At 47.5% G+C, this 26,628-nt stretch overlaps 1 protein-coding gene across 2 annotated transcripts in view; it reads right to left on the bottom strand.

The window, feature by feature from the left end:
- The window catches only part of USO1 (USO1 vesicle transport factor), a 1,608,467-nt gene that overhangs the window by 389,307 nt on the left and 1,192,532 nt on the right, over positions 1 to 26,628 (bottom strand). For both annotated transcript variants that reach the window (XM_069630579.1, XM_069630578.1), the window contains one exon: positions 6,744 to 6,907. In XM_069630579.1, coding sequence (XP_069486680.1) covers positions 6,744 to 6,907 — 164 coding nt within the window. The remainder of the gene's footprint in view (positions 1 to 6,743; positions 6,908 to 26,628) is intronic.

Below are 26,628 nucleotides of genomic sequence, written 5' to 3'. Positions count from 1 at the left end.
CAGAATAGGGCTCAAAAACAGGCTTCATAGACTTACTGGCAGCCTTGCTCGCAGGTCCCAAAGCCCTCAGGGGCACCTCCGTCAAATCCTCCACAAACGGCGTTGAGGGCGCCATAGGAATCGCCGTCGACCGAGGCGCTGACGGCATTGAAAACTTCTTCGAGGACGGAGCCCCAGTCTGTCCCTCAACGGACCCAGCGCCGATGGCGTCAACGCCTTCTTGGAAGGCTTCACAGGTTCTGACGGTCTCGATGGCGTTGAGGACAGGGACCTGGATCTGGCATGGCTTTGGCAATCTCCCTTGTCCGAGCGGGACCTCGACGGCTCCCTATGATCGCGTCGACCGCCCGAGCCTGAAGGCGTGCGAGTGGTGGACCTAGCCCGTTCCCCACCAGCTCCTTTCAAAAGCGCGGCCGGAACTGTGCCTTGCGACTTGAAAATCGCTAACATCTGCTGGTGGAATGCATCCCACTCGGACGGTGATGAAGACTTGGTGGGACAAGTCAACTGTCTGGCGGAGTCCTCCTCCGATGAGGACGGGGAAGGCGACCGGTGACGGCGCTTCCTAGAATGCCTCGACGAGGCAGAAGAATGGCAGGAACCACTCCTAGACCAAGACATCCTGGATTTTTGCTGACGCAGAGAGTCGCCCCTTGAGTCATCGGTCGAAAGCCCAGGGGACTTCGTTTTACGGGGCTTAGACACCCTACCTACTTTCAATTTCCCCTTACGTTCCCTCTAGGCCTTAGACGTCAGGGACTGGCAATCCTTGCAGCCGTCGGTGGCGTGGCTTTTGCTGAGGCACCAGAGGCAGATGTCGTGCGGGTCCGAGATGGACATCTTCGCATCGCAGTCTCGACATTTTTTAAAGCCCGACTTCGGGGTAGTAGAAGAAAATGAAGACATCGTACACGAAGAAAGAATTGAGCACGCCGAGATTCCGAAGCAAACACGTTTGCGGAAAAAACGGAACTGAGGCTACGGGCGCCGTACGTCCTATATATAACATCCGGTGATGTCGACCCTCAACGGAGGCCCTCGAGGGACAACAGACCGACGCCATCGAAGCAGGACGCCCTCTGCCGAAAAGTTTCCCAAGCAGCACAGCTGTGGACATTAACTGTCATAGATGTGGAATACATCGGGGGACACAATCCCCTCAAACTGATGTTACTCTAGGATAAAGAAAAAGAACCTCAAAGGAGGAGCCTAAGGGTCCCCAGCAACACTGCCCATAAGGAGCTTTGTGCTGAAATGGTAAAATACAGATGCCTTTAAGAGTTATGGAGGAAAATAGACTCCATATGATAGGCATGATACAAAGAATAGAGTTCCAAAAGACAGAGCCCATAAGAATGAACGAGAGGAAAAAGGCTCCACTCTTCAGGATTTCAGAAAAAGTTCCAGAAATCCAGCAAAAAGTGGTGGGGGTTGTCACTAGGAGAGGGGATGAAGCATCAAAATAATAAATCTCTATAACATTGTCACCCTTTGACGGTACAATAGGAGCATGGCTTTTTTACTTCAAGGGGGGGGGGGGTCGGGCCACTTTCGAGGATTTTGAAAATTTCCTGCCTAATACCTCCCAATCGGCCGGAGTCACCTACTTACTTGGGCAGGCTATTTTCCTCTCAGGCGAGGAATCGGAGGACGTGAAAGGAGACCTATGGCACCTTTTCTTCATCTTTCTTGATGAGGATGAGGAGTGGTGTGAACCGCTCCTGGAATGTGAGCGTTTCTTTGACCGTTTTCTCTGAGGAGAGTCACCTCTCCGCTCGTCTCACTAGCCCGTTTTCGACTTTGTCATCAAGGTGGATTTCATAGGGGGCCTACCCACTGTTAGCTTACCCTTACGCTCCTTCAATGCCTTACCTGTCATGAACTGGCAGGACCCAAAGTCTGCCGTCCTGTGGTCGACACCAAGATACCACAGACACACCAATGAGGATCTGTAATAGCTATCTTGGTGCTGCAGTCATGACACTTCTTAAACTCGGCCTTCGGCGTAAATGAAGCCGATGGCAAGGTCATTTTTCAATATGTCGCAGTTTGAGGAAACCGAAGCGAGCCATAACCTTTCGAAGCATTAGCTATTGAGGAAAAACTGAACTTCAGCTAGCGGGTGCTGCGCGTGTTGTACACACCAGTGATGACCTCGAGACGGAGACACTCAAGGGACACCGAGTTGACTGCCTCGATGCACAGCACCCTCTGCCAAATTTCTTTTTCTGAAAGAGCTAAAGACGGAAGGGGAAATATCTAAAAATGAGGAATACGTGGGAGGACACAATCCTTTTGAAGGAGGGAATTAAGAAGGAGGAGAGCAAGGTAGAATTGATGCCCAAGTCAAGGGACAAAGAACAACCAGGGTGTTTGAGACGCAAGTCGTGGGAAGAGTATTAAAGGGAATGTGACTAGCATCTGGGGGGCAAGCCTAACAATACCAGGGCCCAGCACTATCTCGGCAAAGATTCAACAAAGCTTGACATATGGCCCTTGGCCTGGCAACCCATTTAAACAAGACTGGTGGCCCTTATTCTACATCCAGAGAAGAGTAGCACCCTGACAATTTCTACAAAGGCCAAGAATCCATCCATGGGGCCAAGACAAAAGTGCAGGTATACTTAAATCCCCAAAGGTAGTGTGAGAGATTGACCTCTTCTTGGCAGACTAAGGGGGAGAGAAGGACTGACTGACTACGGTACTCCAGATTGCCCGAGTGTGGTTTTTGGATTGAGTTTCCAACCATGTTCTATTTCTACTAAATCCCTTCACATTTTGGTTGTTTAATAAAGACAACTGAATTGTAAAAATCTTGGCTTGAAATTATACATCGATCCAGAATGACATGGGTTAGCTAACGAAATGACTGATATTAGTGTTTGACGGGGCCACAGGGGATGGGTGTCAGACTTACACAATTCATTCATGCTTCCGTTATTTACATGGGACTTCCCTCTCTACACTAAATCAGGTCTGCCTCCTTGGTGTAAGAACAGTAGCTCACTGCCTCTGGGATGTACAGTGTCCTGCACATCTTTCTTGGCTTTTGCTGCTTCTTCCTGGCTGCTGCAGACACTAGGATCTAGCATTGGTCCACCTGGACTCTTATCGGGTTGCCTCACATGGTCTCTACCTACCAACCCCCCCTTTAGGCCTTCCAACAGCATGGGGTTTTGGGTAATTGTAAAGGTGCTAAGGCTCCATGGGGGTTTAGACTTCCCTTTCTGTGTAGTAAGAAGGGGGTTTTAAATGGTCAGGCCTTCAAGGTTGGTCGTGATGACATTGGGCCTCTACACCACTGTATAATTTGACTCCGAGAATAGGGCCTAAGCCTAATTGCTCATCACTGTTTCTTTCCATCTGTCCATTACCTTTTATCTTTCTGCAAACCCTTTCTTTGCTCTCTCCTGCTTTTACAATCCTGTTTCCTACTTTCTCCCCTGCCCTCCTCTCTCATGCTTTTTCATTTTCGCCTCACCCCCCTCCTTTCCCCTTTTCTGTTTCACCGCCTTGATTTCTCTTGCCTTCAGCCTTCACTTGCCCTCAGCTGCCCTCGCCTCCAGCCACCTTTCCTCCATGTCGCCTCCTCCCCACGCTCCACTCCTAATCTGCTCCTATACCCTCTCATATGCTCATCCTCTCCATCCTGTCACTACCTCTCCTCTCCCTGCATCTCCTCACTCTCCTCCTCGCCACTCCATCCCCACCTCTCTACCCTGCCCATCCTCCTTCAGTCTTCCCTCCCCATTTCTTCCTCGCTTCTTCCCTCCCAGGTCTCGTCCTCTCCTCTTCCCTCCATCCTCTCCCATTATTATTCCACTCCCTTGCTCCTTTCTCCCCTCACCACCCTCTCATGTCCCCATCCCCATTAAGCACTTAAACCCTCTCCTTGCCCTACCCTGGTTCTTCCTCTCCTCTTTACTCCCCATCTCTTATTCCCCTCAGCATTCCCTCATATCCTTCTCTACTCTGTTTCTTCCCTTTTCTCCCTCCACCTTTTCGTGCTCCTCTCGCCTCTACCTTTTTCCCCCCTTAACCTCTGACCTCACTCATCCTTCTCTACACATCCCCACACCACTCTTGCCCCCTTCTTACTCTCCCCTTCACTTTCTCCTCCCCTTGACCCTCCCATCCCCTTCTCTTGACCCTTCCCTTCACCTTCTCTCTCATCTACCTTCTCTGACTGTCCCTTACACCGTCTCCTTCCCTCACTGCTTTTTTCCCCTCCACTCGTTCCTCCCTCTCTTCCCAGCACCCTCCTTCACCCCACCCTGTGCTCCCCTCTACCCTACCCTGTCCTTACCTTCCCTACATCCTTTCCTCCATCTCTCCTTGCATGATAGATTGCTGGTGTTGTGCTTGCCAAATATTCCCCCCAGGCTTTCCCTAGCATGGTCGGATTGGGAGGGAAATTTGTAAGAACTGTACTTAATTTTATTTTTTTCTGGATTGTAAAATCTTTATTAGTTTGTCAACAAAACGCAGTTCCATCACACAGGTTGCAATAAGGTTGTACAATAAAAGTAACAATAACATCTTATTAATACCCCATTAAACAATATCTAGAATACCAATATTCTTACCCCTAAATACATCAAGATATAACCCCCTCTGTAAATAGCAAAAGGTAATACAATACCCATAATATACACAACATACACTAAACCACACAAAAGACAATGGCACAAAGAGAAGATAAAGAATAAAAGAAGAACTTGTGACTTTTGGGCACTAGGCCTTTAGGTTGCAATTCTTAGCAGGGCTGGACTTATTAAGAACTAGGCTCCTTGTCTTCAGTGTATCTTAGTGTTCTACCTAACTTTCTTACCTGTCTCTACAGGTTCTAAATTACTCGTTGCTCTATGTTCTCACATAACCACACAGTTATTTACAGTGCGGCTCAGGACATTGCTAACCATTGCATAAGTGTTTCTAAAGGTAAAGTTTTGGTGTTCTGTTGGCAGAACCCCAATAGTGAATGTTTATATATGTATGACAGTGGTTGTGTGATAATACTTACCTGACATTTGCATTGCTTAGAGTGTATTCTTAAGGGCAAATAAATAATTGTGTATGTTTACACATCTTCTATCTAACTTGAATTATTGGAGTGCTCTGTGTGTGCTCATTGCACAGCACTAGACCATTCTCACCCTAATGAGCCTAAACCATACTGCTCTGCTATTCTGCTTTAACTAGCTTTGGCTAGTAGGTTGGCCTCTCAGAATCCACCCAAATTGTGGATTCTGAAAATCCATCTCAACAGTCTTTATAGTATGAGAAGTGGTACAAGCAAAATGGAGAAGCTGTGGGGACCTGAGAGGCGTTTAGCCATTTAGGTTTGGTAGTCCGATGACTGCTGTGAGCAGAATGCACCTAAACCTTTGTTGTGCTGTATACAGGTGAACCAAAGTTGCTTGTGGGGTTCAGAATCCTGGAGGTAGTGTTGTTTAGTCAGCAGAGATGCCAGGGAGAAAAGGTCAGGAACCACTCTAGCAGTATGCATCATCAGAGGACCATGGGAAACTGGATTCACCACCAGGATGTCAGTGCAAAGTGCTTTGAGAGCTGGAAAGATGAGGCTAGTCTAGCAAGCGAGAGGTTGGGCTGCAATAGACAAGCAATGAAAAACTCAAGCAAAGCGGAAGGTGAGAGAGAGTATGAGGACAGAGTTGAAGAGTCCTTGAAGGTATGAGTACACTAGTCGGACAAAAGAAAGCATTCTGGGAAAAATAGTCAAAGTATTAATGCCCATACAATTGTGAGAAACAGAAAGGTCCCAATGCCATACAATTAATTTGGAGGAATTAAGCCATTTGCCAAAAGAATCACACAGACTTACAGGACAAAAAACTATTTTGACAAAACTATAAACGAGATTGCTTTCTGACAACAAACTTGTAAACGAACTGAATCAGTTTTTGTGAGCTTATTTTGCTTGTCGCCACATTTCAAAAAGTACATCAGCAAACTGAATCTTTTACTTTAATCCATTGAGCCCAAATCAATTTTCAAGCATGAAAGATATGGTATAAGTTGGGCAAGATGTAAGGAAAGTCTGAGCACCCTCGCCCCATCCAGTGTGGGCTAGTCATGACTAATTTCTGCTCTTATTCTCCGATAAGAATGCATGCATTTTTCCTAGGAGAAATGCAGCAAAAGGGATGCAAATCTATCCAAGTCACAATCTGTAAATGTCAAACTTTGTTAAATTTGAGAGAATACTGACATGTACAGTATAAAGGTTCACCAGACAGTAGAATATGCTACTGCAAAAATTGAAGATTTTGCCCACGTTAGCTTTTAGTCCTGATATGCCAGATGACCAGGATAGTACATTAAGGATAGCTCTGTGACTGGTGCGAGACTACCCTTTGTGCCAGATTAACCAAAGGCAGAAGGTTGGACAGTGGAATGAAGCAAGTTAAATCAATTTGTGTGCCTTTGCATTTTTTCTGAGGTGCTGCACTTTGACATCGAAGTGGGAGCTACTCTTGCTGCAATGACGGTACAGGGCCTCACAATGGCAGCATGAGAATAAACAAATTAATAAAAAAAAGAGAAAGTTAACTGCTACAAAGAAAATAAACACATTTTTGGGGAAACATCAACTAAAATAAGAGACGGACACAAAGTACATAGGAAACATCATTAAAAAAAAAAAATAACCAAGAAAGTTGGGTACTACTTCCTGCGTAAAATTATTTAGGAACTCTTAAAATGTCAAATTAAGTTCTTACCATACTATCAATCAAACTATCTCTTTCGGCTAGTTGTCCTTGAAAAATGCCTTTCTGTTTTTTCAATTCTTCGACCTCCTCTCGCAACCGATTCAATTCCTCCGACTGAAACCCATTCATCTGTGAAGCATCGCTGTGTAAACTGTGGTGTTGGGTGTCTTTGCCTAGGAAAAGATTTTTTTTTAACTTCAATATTACTACTTGCTTAACTGTTTGACAATGTTAACACTTTAAAAATAATAATTTTTAGAAAAGCACAAACATATCCAAGCAGAACACTTCATAATTGTACCATATAGACTATTATTTTGTCACATCAAATGCAACCGCTCCTAGAAATAAGACAAGAGAGCTCATGCATATACAAAATAATATAATATCTAAAGGTGGAGATGACCCTGGTATGTCCTGTAGACTTCGCCAAGCCTGAAGTGCTGTAACCAGAACAGCCGAGATCTTCTGTGGACAACCATAGTGTTTGTAAATTAGGTTATTCATAACCCTCAATCTAGCCATCCCTTTTAGAAAATTACTACTTATTCAAGTTCTGTTTTTTTTCCCTTATGATTTCTGTACCTCTTATTCCGCAGGCGATTTTCCATCCAGAGTCACACAGGCAATGTAACTAAGCGTACGTGTCCCTGGAAGGTCCTACCATTCCCAGGTCAGTTTCCCTCAAAGATACCATGTAGGCTGTTTCAAACAGCAAGTCACAATACCAATCTCCTTTTGTATACTCACTGCTGCAGCCAGTTATATTACAAAGCCCTCTCAAGGTCATTTTTTTCTAATTCTTAGTCATCTTGAATTTTTGATTGCCCGTTTGGTATTTTGACTTACAGCAATTTTGCAGATAAGGAAAACTCTACATGGGTCGGCCTGAAAGCAGGAGCAACTGTGTTTCATTTGCTGCCCTAAGAAGAGCCAACATTATGACCCAAGGTGATACCCTGCACTGTGAAAGTGTGTTAGAGTCTTAGGCTAGTGATGGCTTTATAATTTTTATTTGACTGCATAGCGGTAAAGCCTTTTTAGCACAGTGATAGCGACTTGCTCACTGAACAGGAGCAACATCACTAACAAGCAGTAGTCAAGTCCTGTGGCTCAAACATTTTGTTTGTGGCTTTTTGTGTTTCACTGCAAGGGTTTATCTGGCTCTTGTTGACTATGTCGGCTCCCTCTAGAACCCACAAATGTCCTTAATATGAATGCCATCCAGGTTTGAATGGATGTGGCACACATACTTCGGAATGACTGAAGATAAAGACGTTGAGCTGTAAAGTATTGGTGAGAGACAGTACTGCATACTTCAACTCCTTCGTAATTCATGTGAATCTGGTTTCGGGCTCCCCTTCCTCTGACTCAAGCGAACAGCTGAATTCCTTCACACTGCAGGCCAATGAGTACCCCGTTGAGCTCTTGGACCATTTGCTTCAAATGGTGGGAGCTCCTGCTGCCTCTTTGGAATGCTAACCGCATTTATTCTCCTGTTCACATGTGGCTACTCCAGCAGAGAACATCCTTGCTTGGACCTAAGCAGCTGCCTGCCACACCCCTTTCTTTCTTGTGGGACCCTCAAGCATCATGTCCTGTAGCCCTTTCTCCTGACTGAGCATCCAGTGATTCGATTCTAAGCCACACTGCTGCACTCTCTGGCTGCTGCGGCCTAAACTGAATCCAGCTCTTCTTGTGCTGCCTTAAAGGGGGTTCTGCCAATGATGCCAGGTGAAGTTTCACCCACCTCTCTCTTTGGTCTCTGCATGCTGACGCACAAACGAGAACTGTCAGCACAACCAACAATAAAACCAGACTCCATAACGGACCTACGCACCCACTGCGCATCAGCTCCCTTTACCGCTTCCATCAGCCCGGGTCACATACTAGATGTTTAAGCTTTCAGTCACTGTTCTCGCCCTCTTTGCCTGTACTCCTGCAAGCCCCTGTGAGCATGGAAATCACAGCCTTATTCACGGATTGTCAAACCTGTTTCTGGAACTCGTCTGTTGAGCCCTTCATCCTTACCAGCCCAAAGGTTAACGCTTCTGCAGCTGCTCTTGAACTCTGGTATTTCCTGCATTTTCATTATAATTAGGAGCCAAATATTGAGATTGCCCCATTTATTTCTAAGGACACACTTTTCCTAACTTCTGAAAGCAAAAGAACTTACTACATGGCCTCCTAAACTGAAATATCATCAGACATGCGATAAGCCCAATGCCCACAAAACAGGGTGGCTCTTTGAGTGATCTCCATTTGATTCTTTTTTTCCCCCCAGTCACTTATATGTGTAAAGAGAAATTAAGTGCACCTGTCCACAACAGTGTGGCAATAGGCAGACATTGTGCAGCATTTGTGTGAGATTTTGTTTGAAGCAGAGTGCATGGTGATGCAAAATAAGCAGACTCATGTCAAAGGCAATACAGCATGATGCTGATCTTGTGGCTTGGATGACCGAAGGGAAAAGTGAAGCAAGGGCAAACAGTTTGCATTCTATGTTGATAAACACGTTCCGAATGCCCCTGCAATCCAATGCTTTTTAAAAAACGTTTTAAAATTGTATTTGCTTTTGTAAACTCAAAGATTAATCCACAAATAGTAGAAATGGGAAAATAAATATGTTAAGCTTCTTCGCATTACAGATAAAGCCAGATAAACTGCAGAAGAACATCAACCTATATCCATACATGTCAATGTGCTTTTCTTCATCTACTCTTCTGCTGGACTCACCTTCACAGTGTTGAATTTGCAAAGAGAATCAACCTTGACGTCCAATTGAGCATCTCTGCCAAAACCGCTTTGGAACAGCGCATGTATACTTTTTGTTGTTGTTAGAGAACCACAGCATTACAAAAAAACGATAGTCTTCTTTATTAAAATGTGTAATGAGGAGCATGAATGGTCAAGAAAAAAGTTGAGCAAAGACTAACTGTTCCCATTCTACGGTATTCCTTCAGTCTGAATCTTCACAGAGCTAGTTGTGAAGTTGCAGGAGCATTTGCCTCCTTTGCATGGCAGTTGGGTTTGATTTCCACCTCTGCCAACTCATTTTGGAATAAGCCTTTCATTATTTAGTTTTTATGCTTTTGTTGTGATGTCCAAAAGCAATTAAAATACTAAAATCAATAAGAAAAATAAATCATCTCTGTAGTAAACACAGGAACAAAGCATAACCAAATGACAACTGGCAAGCATAAACATAATACGTAATACATTCTGCAGGTGCAAAATGTATGAATTAATAAATGCATGAAAAGTAGTGATAGTGGACATATTGACTCCTGGAACCCTGTTAATTGAGGGTGTCACCCAAAGGAGGAGTTGTTCACCCCATTGGAGATATATCAGATGTGGCCCCTAGACCACAGACTATCACTGGATGCCAGGTAAGCGTTGAACTCCACCTTTGTTAACTTTTCTTGCAGGGTGCCTCCAGCAAGGGCCATCACATGAAGGAGTGGGTGCTGTCAACACAGTTGAATGGCAAGGAGCCACCTACTGCTGAAATGATAATGGTCTCAAAAGGTTGGGAGTGATCCATAGCAAATTCAGCCAATTAAAAAAAAACGATATATTCAAAACAAACTTGCAGGTACTGTGCATGAAAGTATTACTTGCCGGCAAGTTGATTATTGTTTAGATGATTAGTTCATGATTTTTGGAGATACTTTAATGTTTTTTATATGCTGGTACCAAGCCCTCCTGCGCCAAGTGCTTCGGGTTCCACATAGACAAACACCTCTCCATCAAGACACACATAACTAATAAAACTCTGACAGCTTGGAATCAACTCTCCCTCCTGCAGAAAGTCAAGCCCTTCCTCCCTCCGGAGAGCTTTAGATCCACTTTTCAAGCAGTGGTCCTATGCCACCTGGATGTAGGCAATGCCCTCCTCGAAGGGCTCATAACCTCTTCCCTTGTGCCCATTAGAGGTATCTTACATGCAGCCATACGCCTCATCAAGGGTCTACACAGGTACGACCACAATACACTGGCCCTCATCGACCTTCACTGGCTCCCACTGCACGCAAGAATCACCTTCAAGTCTTGCTGCATCATCTATAAGGCAGTCACCCTTAAGTCATCCAGCTACAACATGTCAGCATCTACCGCGGACAGCGAACCACCAGACACATGCAGACTTGAAATCTGCTGCTGGAAAAAAAAGAAAGGACCAGAAAACAAGCCTTCTCTGCCTACAAACTAAGACTATGGAACCTCCTTCCCATCATCAGAGTCGCCCCCACGCTCCTATAAATCAGAAGAGAACTCAAGACCCACCTCTTCAAGGAATCTCTCCTCCTCGACACCTCGCCATCACGTTGCCCTCCATGCCACCTGACTCGCTAGACGCTGTCCACCCCCCTTCTTCCCGCTACCCTGTACACAGATGTACCCCTTATGAGAAACTGGATGGTACTCTCCCAGGGATCTTCTGTTCAGGTGGCCAGGGAAGGAAAATCTCTTTTGGATCCCGAACCTGGGAGTGGACACACAAGGGAGGGTCACCCGAGTAGAGGGTTCTTGGGGACTGGGAAAAGCATGCCTGAAGGCGAGACATGGTATCCCCCCTTTTCCAACACCAATTTACTCTCCCTCAGCTTTTATAGTATATTACCATTCCTATCCTGTCCTACCCTCTGAAAATACACCAAGTACTGGGACGAGGAAGACGCCTAAAAGAGAAAGGCATACCCCCCTTTCGAAACACCAGTATACTACTGAGACGAGGAAGCTAGCTATGGAGGAATACTATGACTCAAACCAAACATGTCCCATTAATAGGCTCAAGCAAAGTCAGGCAATCGAGTCTGATACCTCACACCTGCAAACCTATTATTGACTGGCAATTGTATAAAAGGAGAAAGCCCCAAGAGCAATCAGAAGGCGATGGGAGAGGTGCAGAAAGAAAGCCAAGCTGAGCTGTTGTGGAGCGGAAGAAACTAGAACGCTAATACGCAGTAGTGAAGCAGAGAGGGGTGGTCTGCGGGAGCGTGGCGAGAGAATTGAGTCTCCGGGGAGCTGACATCAGTAGTGAAACAAGTCTGTGTGAGCAGGCATCCCCTTGCCAGTAGCTTCAGAGTGCTCGTCCCCCTGGGTGGAGAAACAACCAGGAGTGCCTATGGTAAGAAAACAGGAAAGCGAAGAAGCAGCAAGAATACACTGAGTGACCAGTGAGTTTCAGTTTGTTAAGAAACACGGTGTGCGAGTGAATGCGAATGACTGGTCGTGTGCAGTCGGCACGTTGACGAAAGTCTCCGAACGAAGGGGAGAAGCCTTAACAAGAGGACAATCCAGTGTAGATGCGTACAATGAACTGAATGACGCTTAGGCGCGCAGGAAAGTTAAACTGTCTATCAGACTGACCGTGCATAAAGAAAGACACGAATTTTAAGAATTCTGAAGAATGGGCAAACCCTTGCAAGTATCAAAGAGGATATCGTGCAGTAGAAAAGGGGAGAAAATTGGAGTGTGAGCAAAATAAGGAAAAGCAATGTAAAGTGGTGCCAAAGAAAGGTTATTGTAACAAAGCAGAAAAAGTAATTAAATAGAGAACCGAGTGATTGCTGAGAAACTTGAGTGAAACACAATGAGGAGAGCTTGGAAAGCTAAGGGCATGTGGTTGGGCGACCTGTAATGGGTGGACCGCGCTGTCTATCAACTGTGGCTAGACCAAAGGGCCCCAACCAACTATGAAAGTAACTCATGAAAACAAGAAATCTGTTGTTAAATATAGTGACAAAGCACTTAATGAAAGTAATCACTGAGAACAAGACACCTGCTGTTGAATAGTGACACAAGAGACTTTGAACTTTGGGAAGGAGAACCCAGAGACCTGTTGAATACAGAAGAATCAAAGTGCTCGGGGAAAGGAACCCTGAGAAATCCATTGAACATTGCAAACCAGAAGGCGTTTAGCGCTTGGAGACGGGAACCCTGAGAAACCTTGTAGAACTTTGTGAAGTAAAATGCTTTGAACTTAGGGAAGGGAGCCAAAAAAGAGCCCCAGCAGAACTATGTTTTTGCATTTTACTTCTGAATACAATTTTTTTTGTTGAGCAAGAGAATCCTTATACTCGGTTTAGATAGATGTGACGGCAAGCATAGGTTTTGACACAGACATAGGTTTTGGACATGCAGACTTAGACTTTCCTTAGTTGCATCATTTGAGGGAAATTCCCAAATTTGAGATAGGGCAAGTTAGGCCTTACACCATCCTGACTTTAAATAAAGAAGTTTACAGTTTAAAACAAACTTTTGTTCTCTGTGTCGTCTCTCGATAGCATGCCTGTCTCGCACCCTCCTCTGTATCCTACCCTCACTGTACATCTTTTCTATTGTTAACTCTGAAAAGCACCCTGTTACGCATCTGTACTGTTTTAAACATCTGTAAAGCGGTCCGTTGCTGCCCAAAGCTAGGTCTGTACTCAATACCATAGTAATAATAATAATAATAACCCCTCTCCCTTCCAAAGTGCACAGTCTGGCTGCTTAGCCGTACCTACCCTGCAACTTTTTGGAATTTCCTGCCTAACAATATAGTTTGTTTTTACTAAGCCTTCATGAGAGTATGCTCACTTGAAAAATCAGGGAACAAAAGTTTGCTGCCTGCATGTTCCCATTAAAATGGGGACCACGACTGAAGTGAGTGAGACTCGAGAACAAGGCTGGGTTTACTTAGCATGCAAGCATGAAAACAAGCATGTGCCATATGCGATTACAGACTTCCTGACTATCCAGTTTAGGAGCTCAGGTTAGACACAACCAGATATAAATGGGTGACTGGGTTTCACTTTGAATACACAACCTTACTTTGTGCCCAAAAAAATGTGAATGCAGCGACCATACCAGCTTGTGTGGCCGCAAAATGTTTGAAAAGGCAGTGCTGACGTGATAAGCCTCCAAGCTATGATTGGAAATGGGTTATCTGTACCATACCTTGGCAAAATGCTTGAACTCCTCCAGCAGCAGCTGGAAGCTGACAAAGAAAGGTAAGGCTCTGCTCCTGCACTCTAACTCTACAGTGAAGCACTGCTGGAACCTGCACGCACCAGACCTTATTCCAGGATCAGAAGAAACTCTCTTCCCTTGACTCGATGGGCAAAGCCAAGTATCCTAGCTTAATTCTCTGCAGCTTATCAAAATATCAAGTGCCGCCACTTAATAGCTCTGCCTTAAGTTTGGACCAGCAGGACCATCCTTCCCTTGCCAGATAAGACATTGGGGCAAGTATATATTGAGGTTCCTGCGTCCCGTGACCTCAGTTCCACCTTTTTCCCCTAGCACACAGAAGCTGAGGCACTGAGGTGTAGCAGCAATCCACCACAAGGGGCAGGTACAGTGGGTGATGAGTAATCAGTGGGAGGAACATCCATCAGAAAGAATATTACAGAGAGGTAAGAAATGTGTATTAAATTATTTGCTCCCACTCCCTACACTCACAAAGCAGTAGGTAAATCTGGAGCAGGGAGGAAGCAATTACATCAAATAAACCAGAAAACGTTGGAGGACTGCCCAAGCAAAATGGGCATCCTGGCCCGCAAGGGAAGCCAAGCAGTAAGGAGCCCACGTCACAGCCTGGCAGATGTCCAGGACAGAGGTGGCAGACACTCCTCTAGTAGAATGCGCTCCGAGACCCTAAGGCCCAAACTTTCCAGCCAGATCATAGCATTCCGAAATGCAGAGAATGATCCGCCTTGACAGGGTCCATTTGGCGACAGGCCTACCAGCACGAGCGCTAGCATAACCCATGAAAAGCTAGTCATCTTTTCTAGCCTCTCTAGTACAAGAGACATAGAACTTAAGGGCCTGCACTAAGTCCAGACGATGGAATCGTTCCTCTGCCTAGGAAGGGTGAGGCAGAGGAAAAAAAAAGCATACGATCTATTAGAGATGGAAATCCGAGACCACATTTGGCTGAAAGGACAGCTCAACTCTCAAAGTCACCTTCTCTTTGGAAAAAAACAAATAGGGAGGTAAACAGACACCTGGAGCTGACTGACCTCTCTCGTGGAAGTGATGGCAACCAAGAAAATGACCTTAAGGGTATCCAATCTGAAGAGGGAACTAGTGAGCCCAGCCAAGATGGCCGCAGGCCTGTGAACACCCGCTCAGCTCCAGATATCTGGGAAACATCCTGCCGAAATTAGACTGCCAAACCTGCCGAAAAACACCTGCAAAACTGCCTGACCCTATGGGGCATAACTAAGTAAAATCCAAGAACCCGGGGTGCCACAGCGGAGACGAAAAAGGTGCAGACCTACGAATGAGGAGCATACTGAGTACGAAGACCGCACTGTGTGAGGGACAGGCGCTGCAGAGCAGGGGTGGGTGGGGGAGGCCTGGCATGCAAACCTACACAGAAAAGTGCACGGTCCCTGGTGCCGGCCCGTATCATAGACTGGAGCTCACCCAGCCACGGGGCGGGCAATTGGCTAAAGCTGCATAATTCCTGAACCAGAAAGCAGCAGGGGCCAGACAAGAAAACCTCTTGGAGGAGCCTGGGTGCATAACACCAAAAAACCCTGAGCGGCATCCATTGCAGCGGGAAGACTAGTGCTGGTGGAATGATCCAGACCCGAGGTGAGGAGAGGGGATTGGGGGGCGGGTGGGCCCATCATCAGGTGGAACCCCTGGGTGGAAAACCCATTGGGGATGCAGGGGGGGACTAGCGCCCATCGTCCTTCACCTGCTCGCCTGTCCCTCCCCCCCAACTGCAACGCCATAAAGACCCGGGAGACATGCTACCAGACCTGAGAGGCCTCCATCATCTAACCCTGGGCACACGGTGGGAGGGGGTGAGTCAGCAACTAACTACAGAGCCAACACATCCCGCACACCTGAAGGGTCGTGCGTAATATCCAAGACATATCTGAGATATATTTCAAAGAGGGGAAGAGCAATCCAAGAGGGGCCTGCACCCCGGAACAGCCCACACTCCAGCCCACTGGTGTACCGGCCCTGCATCCACGCAGCAACAACAGGCATAAGTGCGGGAGAGGGACTGGGGGCTTTTACCCGACACCCACTCGGCGAAAGGGGGGGGGGAAGAGGCGAGGAGGGGGGACGCAATGGCTCCTAAAACATCAGAGGAACAGCCCAAACTGTGGATCATGAGAACGTTGATCCCTACAACAGCACAGTAACAAACCACGTGCCACTATGTGCATAAGAAGGACAGGTGGCTCTCATCCGACACACACTCCATGAGAGGCTCAACCAGGCGCTGCAACGTTTGAGAGAACACTGCAGAGGAGCAGAACCGGTGTGGAGCGGGACCGGCTGTGTATCCCTCAACACTGACCAATACAAGCCAAATTCCTGGAGGGTTGCGTTCAGCCCTTGAGACACATCCAAAAAGGGGGGAGAGCACTCCGGAGGACGAACCGCGCCAATTTAGGTGGGACCTGCTACCTGGAACAACCCACACTCTGGCATATTGGTGCATTGGCACTAGATCTACACTAACAGCAGACACATGTGCACAAGAAGGATTGGGGGCTCTCCCACGACACCCATTCTACGAGGGGAGGGAGCTGTGAGAAGTGGAACACTCCCAGCAAGAGGCGAGACGGAAAGACCCTAGCCAGCACCTCTGCATCCCGTAGAGGGACGGTCAGTCATTACAGCACCTGTGAATATGCTGCAGGGAAACAGCCCACATTTTGGCCCATAAGAGCACTGGCCCCTACAGCAGCGCATTAACAACAAACACGAGCGCTAGGTGTGCAAGAGAGGGATCAGCGGCTCTTTCCCGATACCCACTCCGTGTGAAACACAGTCAATCACTGCAGCCCTGGGGGGAACGCTGAGTATCGCTCAAACACTGACCGAAGGCACAACCACTGGGAGAGAACATCCCTTGACTGGCTAATGATCATGTCGAAATCTTAAAAGTCCAGCAAACAATCAAAACTGCATTTTGAGTACCCCACCACATCCAAAACAACTGTCCCTTGAAGAAGGATCCCCAGGTGGCACTGTTTCACCCCTGGCGCTTGACCCATGGGGTGCATTCAGACATCGAGGATAGGTTGGGACAAGTGCAGACAAGCATACAATCCCGGGACGGGAAACTAGCACCCTAACATGCAAGGTGGACCAGATGCAGGTGTGTCTAGACAAGCACGAGGACCGCTTGGATGAAGTGCAGGACAGGGTGTCTACAGTCAAGGATGAATCGCCCACACCACAAGAGAAATGGCTTCAGTTAAGAGAGCCCTCAAAGAACTGTCAGATAAACAAGATGACCTTGAATCCCGGTCCAGTAGGAACAATCTGAGAATCACTGGGGTGCTTGAGGCTCGGGATCAAAGTAACATGCAGACGATGGTGGAGGTCCTGCTGAGAGACACCCTCGGAGGTGACAGTTTTTCTGCGGTATTCATTGTAGAAAGGTCCCAGTTGGAAAAACCCTGTGCCAGGTGCCCCAGCCAGGCCCATAATAGCCCCCTTATTGAACTACTGAGACAGGGGAGGGGCAAGGCTAATAGGCCATGGAGTAAGACGCATCTCCTCCATTGCTCCTGTCGATCCGACATGATCCTAAGGAAATCAGAAGTAATATTGCTTGTCGAAGCTCAGAACAGAGGCATGCATACATACATACATACATACATAAAGGTGCCTGGCATATGAAGTTGCAGTTCGGAAGCTGGAGAAGAACGTCCAGGAAACGGGCGAACAGCAATTTTGCATCCAGCTTGCCGGAAGATACAAAATGGCTGCCACAAACAAAGGACTGCATTGCCAGTGAACGCGACGCAGACGCTGTGTGGAGAGTGTGTTCCTGCTGGCAGCCCTGAAGCTCACCTAGCTAGAGAACATCATAGGTGTCAACCCTGCACCGAAAGGCACTAATAGATCCTGTGGTCCGGACCGAACACGACATCTGGTGACCTTCTATGCATGTGAGAAAACCAGAAAATTGCACAACGGGCAGGGCAACAATTACTGTTGCCCGGTTGGGGGCTGGCTTGCGAGGCTGGTAAATGAAGACTCCCGAGTCCTCCTTTTGGTATAGCGGTGTAGCTTCTGCCTCCTTGCCGTCATCGCCCACACCAGGAGATGGCGGGGACTTCTACAAAGCCGGTCGCCGACGCCTGGTGCTGCAGCGCTTTGGAGTGTCCCAACACTAACTCTGAATGCTGAAAGCGAGTCGGACTGCTCACCCGATATCTGGAGGTGAGGCGCTGCTGGGAAGTGGAGGGCACGGCGAAGGGCTAGGGCCCTGCGGAGGTGCATAAAAACATAAGGCACCTGGAACGCAACGGCCCATGTGTAGGTAAATAAGAGGACAGCAGTTAATCATCCTACAGTACACGTGCTGCGCCTGACCCCACGGGCCCATAGACATAGGAGGCGTCTGTGGGACAAGAGGGGGAACCGTGGACACAGAGGAACGCGGTTCACGAATGACTGACAGAGCCATTGCAGTGCAAACACAAAGAAGACGGGAGATCATAAAAGTAATAAGGCCTGTTGTGTGAGGCGCAAGCAGCTGGAAAGTATGGCTTCATTGTATACAGACTGTGCGTACGGCCCCCGAGGCAGTGTCAGCCCAAGCAGGGGAGGCACCACAGGCCTTGGAGGCACGTGAGCCGACAGATAAGCCGTGCAGCAGAGGCTAGGAGCTGGCCGGAACACAGAATGCACGACCAGCGCTAGCCAAACAACTGGGGTACTAGCACATAGGCTCTCAAGAACAACGGCCAGGAATGGACAGTAGGCTGGCGAAGAACATTCCAAGAGGGGCAAGGGACCTCACAAGATAGAGGGGAACAGGAGCTGGACATAGAGGAGCCCAATTGCAACTAGATGAGAAGGTGCACAGCGGGAATGGAGGAATATGGAGCGACTGTGACAGAGTCCACTTGGGAGGTCTGCTCAGTGCACCCACTGCCTCAGGTGAAGTGCAGAGGGGGCACAAGGAGCTAGAAAAGCGCACCCGAAAATTGCAGCTACACTGAGAAGCCACAAAATTTGGGGAGGCACGCCACACCTGCAGGATGACTAGACGGGAAGGCAGGCGAGCCTAGATTGTGCTATCGAAGAGGCCGGCCAGAGGGATTCTAGCTGGGATACGAGGAAACTGACAGCCAGAGCGCCCTGTGATGCCCCCGCAACGGCATCCAAGAATAGGAATAGTTAAGCTGCAAGTTGACCAGGACCTGGGTCAGTGAGGGAAGACGAGCCATAACTGACCCAATGGCAGGTAAAAGCAAAAAGTCAAAAGGCAAGCAGACCACCATGGAAGCCTTCACAAAGGGGTTGACGGGTACTGAGGGGGATATGACAAACGTGGTAAGCAGCAACAAACACAGAGTCAAAATGAAGAAGCAGATCCTGGCCATCAGCTGATCCTCAACGCCTTTGCAGCCTCGCAGGCAACGATAGAAGCAAAGATTGACAAAGTGAGGATTGATATTGGCCTGTTGCGGCAGCAAGATGTCCGGGGACTAGATGAGCGTACATCTATGCTGGAAAAGTAGATGGAAGAGAACACTGCGGATAAGATACAGATGTCAAAGGAAGTCGACATACTGAGGCAAAGGTGAAGTTGCTGGAGAATAGGGCAGAGGACGTGGAAGGCAGGGCGAGACGGGACAGCATAAAGACGGTTGGCCTCCCGGAGGGAATGGAAGGTACCAACTATGTCAAAAACCTACTGCTGCAGGAGCTGAGGACCTGACGCAGGGGTTCACCATTGAACGCGCGCACCGCTTCCTAGTTAGGAAGCCGACACCTGGGGCCCCACCGAGGATCATAATAGCAAAGGTCCTAAACTATAAAGATCGAGAAAAGATCCTTGCATTTTCCAGGAACGGAGGCGACATACAGAGGGCCTTTGAAAAGCTGGCCATATATCCCAGACTATACATTGCAGGTCCAAAAGAGCCACGCACAATTCATCGCCATGAAAGTGAGACTTAAAAAAGCTGGTGTGAAATACATGCTGATATACCCCGCCAATTTGAAAATATTTTATAACGGAAAGGTCCTGTTTTTTGAGACACCATCGGAACCAAACGATTGGATGGACAATGGCAAGATCTTACCACTGACCGAGAGAGCAGAAGCGAAGAGGGGAGAATGCCCGGCAGCAGCGAGGATGTGACTGGAATAGAATGTACTTAGTAATGTGGACACCCTTGCCATGGGGGACCAATGTGAAATTACCCATCTAAGCAAGTACAATAACTCTGATGTCATGAATGCTAGCTAAAGGCAGGAGCACCAACGCAGGGGAGGAGACCACCTACCACCCCATATCCTTTGTTTATAGGGTACGATGTTGTACCCACCTGCTGGTAACTAGGACCCACGGGTATTGGGGGTTCTGAGGAGCGGAAGCAGGGAGAGTCTAAGAATGCATTAAATTGCTAGACAGTTATGGTTGGGGGGAGTTTTGTTATATGTTTGGGGTGGGAGGGGATGTGGGAGGTGGAGTAGGGTAGAATGGGAGCCTGAAATAATAAAGAAATTGCTACACACTGTCCGAGAGATAATGGGGAGCAGTCCCAGAACAGCAGCTGAGGTTGAGGGGAAGATAAAAAATGGGTGATGGGATAAAAAGCATGACATGGAATGTCCTGGGTATGAATAGCTATGTTAAACGGCAGAGGGTATTTTCTGACCTGAGAAGACAAAAGGTTGAGATAGCTCTACTGCAGGAAACACATCTAAACGCATTGAAACTTAAAAAGTTGGGAAGTTCATGGATGAGTGAGATGGTGGGCTCTACTTACGCAAGAGGGGTCTTAATATGGGCTAGCCCCACTATTCCATTCAACAGATTGGGTACCAAAACAGAAGAGGGGAGGATAGTTATATTACATGGCATGCTGGAAAAACGGGAGGTGTGCATAGTCAACACGTATGCTCCCAATCATGATGCCACAGTTTTCTTAAGGTCTCTGTATGCACGGATGGGCCCCTGCAGGGTTGGAACCGTCATATGGGGGTGATTTCAAATGTACTTTGGATCCCACCATCGATCGGTCCGACACCAAATACAAAAGGCCAGCTCTGCCGGCTAAGGTCCTGCGTACCCTCACGCAACACTTTTGGTTGGAAGATGTATGGAGGTCTATACATGGCGATAAGGGAACATTTTCACACTAATCCGCCCCCCATAAAGTCCACACTAGGTTGGATTATTTGTTTGCGGCACAAGAATACATCAGGGAATTTATGGGGCGGAATATCAGGCCAGAGTCCTATCAGATCATGCGCCCCTAGCAGCAGTTTGGAGGGTGGTGCCCTCCAGACTGCCCGTACCCACATGGAAATTGAGAAGCGATGCACTACAAGATAAGGCGTTTCTAGAACACATTAGGAAAGCCACGGCAGAGTTCATTAAGACTAATGAAGGCAGTGTGGAACGGGTGGGTACGGTTTGGTAAGCATATAAAGTTGTGACCAGGGGCGAGATGACAGCCACGGCAGGGGGAATACAGACAGTCATTACTAATTACCTCAATGATGCAGAAAAGAAGTTGTTGGAAGTGGAACTATGGGGGTGGAGGGAGGACAGGACCAACTAGAGGAGGAGATCAGATTGCGGCAGATGTGTATGACACACTGGGAAAGGTTGGGGAAATTTTACTATGCGAAGTATGTGGCAAGTAGTCATGCGCAAGGGGATAAGCCTGGGAGAATGTTAGCTTGGTTATAGAAAAACGGGAAAGCGAGATCCCTGATACATATCATCCGGAATGCAGAATGGGAGGCAGTCCCCACGCAAGATGGAATAAAAGTTTTCTACGAATATTAGAAGGAACTGTACATGGACCCACATGGGGCATGAGACGAGGGAATACAAGATGTGCTAGACCTGATCACCCTGCCAAGGCTTGATGAGCATCAGGAGGGCATTCTGGAAGAGACAATTACCCAAGAGGAAGTCGTGGCCACCATTAGAACATTACCCTCCGAGAATGTCCCTGGTACGGATGGGCTAACCGGGGAGTTTTATAAAGGCATATGTAGATACACTGGCTCCGCTAATGGCCAAGGTATACAATGAGGCATATGAACTGGGTAGTCTCCCGGAAAGTTCAAGAGGCTGTTATAATTCCACTCCACAAACCGAACAAGGACGACACGGATAGTAGTTCTTATAGACCGCTGTCCCTGTTAAATCAACACAGCAAGATACTGACCGCACTCCTTCCGAACTGACTTAGGAAAGTGATACCGATGCTAGTCCACCGAGATCAAACAGGGTATGTACGGGGGAGAAACATAGCTGCAAATTTGAGAAGATTGCATCATGTAATCTTGTGTGCGAAGGATAGTGCGGAGCAATGCACTGTCGCCTCATTGGATGCCACTAAGGCGTTTGACTCCGTCCACTGGGACTAGCTATATGCCACCATGAAGAGGATGGGAGTAGGGCCAAAGTACATGAGGTGGGTGAAATTGATATACACTAAGCCGACGGCCAGGATTAGGACAGGCTTCATGTTCTCCGATTTATGGGAACTGCAGAAAGGGAGAAGGCAGGGGTGTCCGGTCTCCAATGCTATACATACTGGCTGCGGAACCCATAGCAGCACTCCTGAGACAGGAATATGGTGATACAGGCATAGAGATAGATGGGGTGCGGCATGTAGTGTCAATGTATGTGGATGATACGCTACTGTACCTCAGGGACGCAGAGGTAAATTTGGAAGTGCTAGACAACTTCAATACGATAACGGGGATCCGAATAAACAAGAGCAAGTCTTGCCTATTCCCCCTGGCTGAGACAGCGACACTTAGTGATGCAGCATTTCCGGTCCTGCCTCTGACATGGAGTAAGACCTCTTTCAGGTACCTGGGAATAAACAATCAGGATCCTAAACTGGAATATTTGGTCGGACCGATCGATGGTGGGATCCAAAGTACAGTTGAAATCACCTCCATATGACGGTTCCAACCCTGTAGGGGCCCATCCGTGCATACAGAGACCTAAAGAAAACTGTGGTATCATGATTGGGAGCATACCTGTTGACTATGCATACCTCCCATTTTTCCAGCATGCCATGTAATATAACCATCTCCCCTCTTCTGTTTTGGTACCCAATCTGTTGAATGTAATAGTGGGGCTAACCCATATTTAGAACCCTCTTGCCTAAGTAGAGTAAGTAGAGCCCACCATCTCACCCATCCATGAACTTCCCAGGCTTTAAAGATATGAGGGACAATAAATGGCCAGGTGCACACACTTATCAAATTCTATGGGCCTAACCAGGACTCGGTGGAACACCGAAGGTGGATTAATAAGCAACTAGAGGCAACATTATCTGGGCAGGCGACTAACGCAGTCATGAACCCCGACCAGGACAGATCGGATGGAACCATCAGGCCAATATCTAAGGTGACGAGTAAAATGCGGGACATGTGTTGGCTGTGGGTGGGGGAACACATTTGGAGGGTAAGGCATCCTGGGGGCGGGGGGTACACATTTCACTCCTCGGTTCACGGCTCAACATCACGATTAGACTATTTTGTTATTTCTCGCACGCTAGCTAGCTGGGTAACAGACGTTGCTATTCTTGTTCACACACTATCGGACCAGGCACCAGTACTCCCAGCCTTGACAATGCCTGACGGAATGGGGGGGGAGAGAACAAAGTGGTGATTTAAAAGTGAAAGTTGGACGGATGGGACATTCTGGGAGGGACTATCCAGAACCATCTACAACTTTTTTGAACAAAATGTGGGGTCCGTGGGATCGTATGCTACTTTGTGGGAAAGCTTTAAATGTGTAGTCAGGGGAGATTGTATATCCAGGGAGGTGGGGACATTCAAACAAATTAGACAACAGCTGGAAGAGACTGAGACACGAATCAAGCAAATACAGGCAGAGGTGGAGGGAGCGTGGGCATCCACACACGCTGAGATCAAGGAACAACTGCATGTATTTAATGAGCTTGCACAAAGAGAAGTGAAGTACCTTTGGGGCAGGGTGGCAGTGTGACAATATGGGGAGGGACAACACTCCGGTAGCATCATATCTATCAAAGATGCACAGTAGGACGTGAAGTTCGGAGACAGACGTCGTCCGAGAATTCAAAACCTTGGACAGCCAGTTGTATTCCTCACACGTTCCAACAACACAGCAGGAACTGAGTGCGTACCTGGATAAGGTGGCACTATACTGGTGTACGACAGAAAAGAAAGAATGGTTGGGCCGCCCCCTGCCCCTGGAAGAGAGTTTAGCCACGATTAAATCATTGCCATTCGGGAAAGCTCCTGGCCCAGATGGCTACAAAGCCGAATTTTACAAATGCGTTGCCACCGAAATAGCCCCACACCGACTAGAAGTGTACAGGAAAAGCTTGGTAGATGGTCAATTACCAGAATCGTTGCGAGGGGCAGTGGTAGTAGTCCTCCTGAAGCCAGACAAAGCAGCAGATGAATGCTCCTCGTATTGCCCCATATCCCTCAAACGTGGACAATAAAGACCTGGCAAAAATATTGGCATCCAGGCTGGCCCCACTGATACACAGATGTGTCAAGGCGGACCAGTCAGGGGTTTATTCCCGGCTGATCAACCTCCAATGGGCTGCGCAGAATGTTTGGCCTGATGTCAGCTGTCCAACAAGAAGAATCTATGGGGACGACACTATTAGATGCCAAAAAACCGTTTGACTCTGTAGAATTGCCCTTTCTGTTTACTGTACTTTGCAGACTGGGTCTGGGGGAAGAATGTATCACATTCATCCAACTACTCTACACCTTACCCAGTGCTAAAGTTCGGGTGAATGGTCTACCAACACCGGCCAAACCCTTGGAGAGAGGCACATGACAAGTGTGCCCGCTCTCACCACTTCTATTTGCATTGGCGATTGAACCACTGGCGGTGCGGATCAGGGAGCGACATACACAGGGGCATACAATTATACAAACGCAAAGTGGTCATATCTCTGTACGCGGACAATATGGTACTTTACATTAAGGACCCCGAACACAACCTGGGCGGTGTAATGACGTACCTAGTGAACTTTGGTGTATACTCCACGCTGAGGATTAACCCCACAAAATCAGTGCTGTTTCCACTTACAGCGGGCACTAAACTCATTGCTGCGCATATGGATTTCAATGTCATAACACCTACACCAGGTATTTGGGAATAAATATAGCCCGCTAGGCGGAAGAACTATATAATCAGAATTATTGTAAAGTGTTGGAACAATCCAAAGCATCGGTGAATACGTGGACGGAACTACCACTTAACTTATTTGGGAGGATATCATTGGTTAAAATGGTACTACTCCCACGCTTCTTATACGTGTTCCTGAACATACCTATCTCGAACCCCAGAGAATACTTCTGAGAGGTACGCTCCGAGATACTACGGTTCATATGGGCCGGGAAGCAGGCATGAGTGTCCTGGGAGAATCTAGTGATTCCCTTGGAAAAGGGGGCCTGGCACTACCTGACCTAGAGACATACCATGTGGCAGCACAAGCGGAATTCCTACTACACTGGTTTGAGCGTCAAGCAGATAGGAGGCACATAGAGGCGGAAAGGGCCCTGGCGGCTCCGTACCTCTTAAGGTTGACCATAATGACACCAACCAAAAGGACCTCGAGAACTCCAAACATGATAAAATTGACCTGCCAAGTGTGGGCACAACTTGAACACAAGGTGAAGGGGGAAGTTATACACTCCCGAACCTCCTGGTCACGTACATACCCGGGGTACTATTGACCTGTGAGAAGGGATTTGTAAGCCTTATGAAGCATCTGAATATGACATGCATTACTTACCGTAATAGCATTTCTGATTATTTTATCTGCTTAGATTTACATGCTGTGCATATAGTCCAACATGTAGTGGTAATCGCAGAGTATTGCATCTTGTCTTTCGTGAATCGTCGACATGGGCGTGCCTGTAACACTATCCCTAATGTGACGTGTAGTGTACCCAAAATCCCTCACACGTCGATGTCCCTCCGATTGTATTTTTTCTGCCGTGAGGGAGCCTTATGACTATTGTGAGTGAGTACAGAAAGACAGTAGTAGTAGTAGTAAGATGTCTATGTTCCTTCCCTCCGAGCAGGGAGGAAGGGTGGGTGCATGTGTATCTAAGCTACAATCATTAGAAATGCTATTACGGTAAGTAATGGATGTCTTCTGATGCTTGTGAATCGGCTTGGAATCACATGCTGTGCACAGACTAGCAAGCAGTTCACAGAGTTGGAGGAGGGAGGTGAGAAAGAACAGTAGTCGAGAGATGTCTTCGTACCGCTTGTGTTACGCTCACCAGGCTCCCACAGGGGTGTCGAGCGCAACTGGACAGTCACGGTCTCCACCAACATGATGCGTAGTGCAGAGATGACTGACTGGACTGGCCCACCTAGCTTCGTCTGCTTGACCCGTAGAAGTAGTCACCTAAAGACGGGGAAAGGGAATTCGCCACCCGTGGATTTGAGTATTAACACCTCACTGCGTCCCCACTTATCACTTCTGACATTCCTTTTCCCAAAGCTCACCTTATAGTTTTGTATGATGAGCTCTCCATCCTGCGAAGAATGCAGGGGTGCGTTGATGGCCAGTTACTTCACTGGCTTGAGGATATTGGAAGAGTTCTGGATAAATCTTGGCTCCAAACCTCCGGGCGAAAGGCCGTAAGTATATAGTTCTAATGAGTTCAAAATGTCTGATTAATCACTCTTGTCCAATTCCTTGTTTCTTTTGCAGCTTAGACCCAAAAGATGATCGTCTTGTGGCAGCTGAAAACATTCAGGTAAGAGTCTTGTTTTGTAACACTGTCTGGTAAATGATGCCAAGGTTTAACTCACTGCTTTCTATTTTCTTGCAGGTGCAGCGTAGGAAGATTTGGCGTGCTGGTGGATAATACCTCCTGCGGTAAAATCAGGTAAGCATATGGTGGC

The sequence above is a fragment of the Ambystoma mexicanum genome, chromosome 6q, assembly GCF_040938575.1.
Source record: "Ambystoma mexicanum isolate Mex_15411 chromosome 6q, UKY_AmexF1_1, whole genome shotgun sequence".
Lineage (NCBI taxonomy): Eukaryota > Metazoa > Chordata > Amphibia > Caudata > Ambystomatidae > Ambystoma > Ambystoma mexicanum.
Note: the sequence above shows the minus strand (reverse complement) of the source record. Positions and strands in the feature narration are given on the sequence as shown.